This window comes from Helianthus annuus, chromosome 8 (genome assembly GCF_002127325.2).
Source record: "Helianthus annuus cultivar XRQ/B chromosome 8, HanXRQr2.0-SUNRISE, whole genome shotgun sequence".
Taxonomy (NCBI): Eukaryota; Viridiplantae; Streptophyta; class Magnoliopsida; order Asterales; family Asteraceae; genus Helianthus; species Helianthus annuus.
Window position 1 is genome coordinate 153,413,576 of NC_035440.2, and position 5,704 is coordinate 153,419,279.

A 5,704-nucleotide genomic window follows, 5' to 3' on the forward strand; every position below is an offset into this window, starting at 1 on the left:
TACAAAAAGAAAAACATGAAGGCTGGGTTGGATTATAAAAAGAAACAAAACCAAACGAAACATTTTGAAAAGTCAAATCATCAGAAAAAGATGAACTTTGTTCACGGAACAAGTTCCGAAAAAGAGAAAGAACTCCAATTCAGACGACAGACTAATGAGGAGTTCTATGCTCAGAAAAAACAACAACAGGCCAAAGATGTTTCCAAGAAAACATGTTTTAAATGTGATCAAATTGGACATGTTGGTCGCGAATGTCCAAATCTAAAGCCTGTTGATGTTGAGAAAAAGAAAGTTGATGTTGTACAAGAGAAAAAGAAGTCTGATGTTGTGAAACAAACGTCAACCGAGTTTGAGTCAAAACAAACTTGGAATCCGAAAACATAAAAGGGTGATTCACAACAAACTTGGAAACCAAAGACACCCAGATTTGAGACAAAACAAAGTTGGAAATCAACGGCTGATTTAACAAAGCCAAACCAATTTTGGAAACCTAAAGCTGATTTGGCAAAACAAAACATTCAAAATGAAAGATTTTATCAAAGAAATGTTTTAAAAGGACAAATCTGGGTGGTCAAGAAACAAAAGACTTCTGTGAGTGAGAAAAGGAAAATCGATTCAACCAAAAAGGTAGAAAATAAGAATGAAAAAGTTTTTGTGAAAAATGATAAAGATTTTCCAAAGTTGAACAATTCGTATTGTGTCACAATACCCAAGGTCAAACAGGCCTGGGTTGCATTATTCAAGTGATTGAGTTAGTTAAATGTGCAGGTGCTCCTGAAGACAGCCGAATGTCAACACGAGGAGAAGAGCAGCCTGGCATAGGAGGAAGATCCCTGAGATTGAAAAACAGGGAGTGTTGGTTTCTTTTGTAAATAAATAAAACATAAATCAAAAACCCTAAAAATAGAAAAATTTAAAAACTAAAAAATATGTTTTTATTTTTGTCAAAAATTGAAAAATGAAAAAATATGTTTGTTAAAAATAAAAATTTTTTGAAAAAATGTTGATTGAATACGCCGAAATCCTCACGGCTGAACAAACATGATTAAACTCACAAGTGGTTGAAAACGGTTTTAACATGTCAAAAATTAATGTGTTGTAAATCATGGGGGGTATTTTATGCAAAATAGAGCATGTTATTGCAGAAAATGGATGGTGAGATGAAGCTATATACATCGATTATCAAATTTTCTTAAATGTTTTGGATTTTAGGGGGAGTAAAAATTTTGAAAATACAAAAACATTTGAAAATTTGAAAAAAACCAAAAACATGAGAAAATTTAAAAAAGAGTTTGTGTAAAAAGAGGATATGATAATACATAAGTAGACAATTACAGCATGTTAAAGAAATAGAAATTTAAATGTGATAAACGGTCTCACTGATGATATGCCAGTAGGTTTTAACACACTTAGTAAATTGATTTCGAGATATAAACCTAAATATCAATATACTTTCTTATCTCATGGGGAACATCTCTCGGATATATGGACTTAGTACTCCGAAATTTCGTTTGAGAGGTTGCCTGCCTGATTCTGAGATATTAGGTCTTTATACTTACTGATATCTGGGGTATTATACTTGGTCTTCTGATTTTGGGTCAGCAATGGCCTAGACCTCGTATAATGCTTTTGTGTGCTTAAAAACTTCCCCTCTGCATAAGAAATTGGAAAATATCGAAAGATATAAATCAAGTGCAGTTGTAAAGAAGATTCCTAAGTGGAACACACCTAAAGTCGAGCCTTCATCTCTTTGACTAAACGGTACTTTATACCTGAGCTTTCAAGGTCTCGCACTAACCCAGAGTACAGATATCAATATAGTATATTCACCTGTAAGACTGAATCTAGGGAATCTTTATACCGAAGTATATTCTGAGGTGGGACACGTGAGTAAGTTAAGTTCTTAAAACACTAAATCTCGTATCTTGAATCAATTGAAGTTTGTGTGAAAATTTAAGTGAATTAGTATATTGACTATCTAAGTGAATTGTTTAGAACTTAAAGTCTAAAAAGGTCAACGGTGCTAATGATTTGACATAAACTGATATGATCCTCTGACACGAACTCAAACAAAAACATTGTCTGTAAATATTTCTTTACTGTTTTTCTTTAAAGAAAAATCACAAAAAGATTTTCGGAGTGTTTTAGCATAAATTTTGAAAAAGTCAAAAAGATTTTTGTTTCAACTTATTTTCGACAACCGATGTTTGAAAGCTGAGTTTCAAAATCTAAGTATGCTGATCATGTTTGTGAAAATAAAACAAGTTCATTAGGTTGAAACTTGAAGTTTTTAAATGAAAAAAATTCAAAAACAGTTTGTGAAGTCTCCAAGGTCATTAATTTGGACTTGGATGATAATCTGTGAGGATTTTGGTAGTTGGATACTTTCACTGCCAGATATTTAGTTATTTGATAGGGGGGGAGAGTGCTAGTATGAAATCCTGGAGTTTTTAAAACTGTAAAATGGTTTTTATAGTGCCAGGTTTCGATACTGAGATATAATAATCTTTAGTTGTCAAATCTTTGTGAAAGCCAGATTACGACCCTGATAGCTGAGGCTAAGGGGGAGTCTAAAGAAAAGCTCAAAGCAAGGGGGAGCTTGCAATCGAAGAGCCAGGTGACTATCCTGGAGGAGAAACTGAAGAGAGAGAGAGAGAGAGAGAGAGAGAGAGAGAGAGAGAGAGAGAGAGAGAGAGAGAGAGAATTTACCGAAAGGGGGAGCTAAAGGATTCAAAACGCAGAATCAAGAGAAACTTATTTGCGCATTGGGGAGTCTATGGTGCTAAAGATGTCAAAGCTTCAAAAAGACTAACAGAGAGAGAGAGGATAAAAAGCTATGAGATTGACTGCAACAATATCCAAGGGGGAGTCTGTGAGTGCAGTATGTCTATCGCTTCCGTCAATCACGTATCATAGCAGAGAAATGATCAAGACAAGGTTTAGAATTGTTAAATATAGGAGAAAAGTCTATTCGTACAAAAGAGAGTCCATTCGGACGAATGGGGTTCATTTGTAAATAAGGAGTCCATCCTTAGTTAGAGATCCCTTATACATAGGCCTTTAGTCTTATCATTTAAGAACTTTTAGAACTTGGAGAGCTCTTGGAGATCTCGAGAGAGAAAGTTCTACACAAGTGTTTTCAAGGTTGTAAATTGTCAAACATCAATAGAAAACGCATTATAATTACGTTTTTGTGTCTGATCCACTCACGTAAACGGATTCCGCGCGTGATACGTGATATTCGCAGTCATCGGGATTACGAAATCGATCCGGAAACGAACATACATAAAATACTATAATGAAACCACGTAATGGGTATTCAAAATCACGTAGTCGAGTTCTAGGTATTCAAAATTACGTAATCACGTAATGGGTATTTAAAATCTTGATTTTTTTTAAAGAAAACTGTAACAATGCTGCTCGAATTAAAGAAAATGAAATATCCGTTAATACCGTATAATTTAAAAATATATATATATAATTGTTTAAACCTCATATTTTGTAAAATATCACTACTTAATTTTGAACTACTAATTGAGAGATGAATGGATGAGTTTCTCCCCTGCACTTTGTAGGCTTCATATGCCTTGTACAAGTAACTCTTCTCTGTATAAAACTCATAACTTATCTTTATATATAAATGAGTTAAAACAATTTAATGCAAAGTCAAACTCTTGTCGTTGGAGTGAGGGTAGTCGCTAACTTGACTTGCGGAGAACCTATTACAAACACTAAGGAGGCAACCGTTAACTTATCCCGTTAACTTATTAGTATTCCTCCACATTCCGTTCACGTCTCTTCCAAGAATCTATATCTCTACATTAACCAATCCCCACACACCATTTCCCCATCACCCACAATTCCACAAACATCAAATCAAATGGATCCTTCTCATCCCTCCGCCTCCAACTCATCACCGCCACCACCGCCACCGCCACCACCAACGGAATACCCACCGGAACCCCTCACCGAACGCGTCCTCCGCGCACTCGAACACCGCCTCCGTCTCCTGCACCGCTCCAACTCCGACTTCTTTGTCTTGGGTGCCACCGGAAACGTCTACACGGTGAACCTCTCCCCGGCCCCAACTTGCTCGTGCCCCGACCGCACCACCCCTTGCAAACACATCCTCTTTGTCTACATCCGCGTCCTCTCTGTCTCCCTAGACGACCCCTGCCTATGGGGCACCACCCTCCGCCCGAACCAGCTCACCCGTCTCCTCTCAGCTCCTGTCTCATTCGATGCCGTTGCGGGTGTCGCCATCCGGCAACGCTTCCAGGAGATGTATCTCCAGCGTGCCGCCACCCACCCGGACGGGAAGGTGCCCCCGGTTCGGGCAGAGGAAGGGGCCGCGTGCCCCGTGTGTCTAGAGGAGATGGGGAGGGAGGATCGGAAACTGGTGGCGTGTGCCACGTGTAAGAATCCGATTCATGAAGACTGTTTGTTGGCTTGGAAGAGGAGTAGTAGGAGAAGGTCTACAAGTTGTGTGATATGTAGAGCACGGTGGAGAGACCGAGCTGAACAGGAAAAGTATATTAACCTCTCGGCTTATGTTACCCAAGATGAAGAAAACATTCTTCATGATCAACATGCTGGTGCTCAAGATGACTGTGAGCTGAATGTAAATTAATAGAGGTAGTAGTTCCAGTTTCTTGTTTCATGGGAATTAATTAATATTAATATTCATTTAATTGAAATGTAAATTTGAACATCTATTGTTTCTTATGTAAATAAATATGAGTGATCAAACAATTCATGAAGTTGAAGATTATAAAATTGGTAAATTAGGCTGTAATAATTCTACCTAGACCTTATTAGTCATTAATAATCCGATCTCAGAATATTTCCCCCCACCAGTCCTACATTTCATCTATTTTCCCTACAATGGTCTTCCGTTAAAAAAACTTAATGGAGTTAAGTTTTTTTCCAAATTACAAACAAATTTTTTAAGGCTTTTGATTAGAACGACGATACGAATCCATTGATTTAAAACTTGCCTCGAAACGGTGCTCCAAACGATGAAAACGACGCTTCAATTCAGGTGTTTAAATTTTCAATTAACCAAAATCAAGTCACTTAGAGCACCATTTCGAAGTAAGTTTTACATCAATGGACTCGTATCATCGTTCTGATCAAAAGCCCTAAAAATCTGTTTGTAATTTGGAAAAAAAACTTAACTCCGTTAAGTTAGTTAAGTTTTTTTAACGGGGGACCATTGTAGAAAAATAGGTGAAAGGTGGGACTGATGGGGTGAATATTCTGAAGTGTGATTGTTAATGGCCAATAAGGTCTAGGTGAGATTATTACAGGCCAATTCCCCTATAAGATTTTATAAGGAAACAATTAAGTGATTTATTACTAGAAATACTAGTAATAATACACACACGTGTTGCGGCGCGAGTACATCACAAACGTCGAACATATTAGTCCAAACGTTATGTGATACGGTAACCATATGCAAACGCGCGTTTCGATGATGTATTCGATTGAACTCAATCTGACCTATAGCTACATTGTGATTGGATCAAAATGTAAAGTAATCGAGTTTATACCTTACAATCATAACTGTCATACCCCGACCCGCAGCGGAATGGTACGGATCACGATGATTATCCATAACTTATAACATTATTATAAGTTTAAATATTTAAATGCACCAATTTAGATTTGTCACACATAATCATAGAATATATTCAACATAACT

At 37.0% G+C, this 5,704-nt stretch overlaps 1 protein-coding gene across 1 annotated transcript; it reads left to right on the plus strand.

Annotated features, from left to right (window-relative positions):
• The first annotated feature begins 3,646 nt into the window (after window positions 1-3,646).
• On the plus strand, window positions 3,647-4,760 carry LOC110873668 (mitogen-activated protein kinase kinase kinase 1). The gene has a single exon (XM_022122660.2). The coding sequence runs from the start codon at window positions 3,881-3,883 to the stop codon at window positions 4,628-4,630; it is 750 nt and encodes a 249-aa protein (XP_021978352.1). The 5' UTR covers window positions 3,647-3,880; the 3' UTR covers window positions 4,631-4,760.
• The last annotated feature ends 944 nt before the right edge of the window (window positions 4,761-5,704 follow it).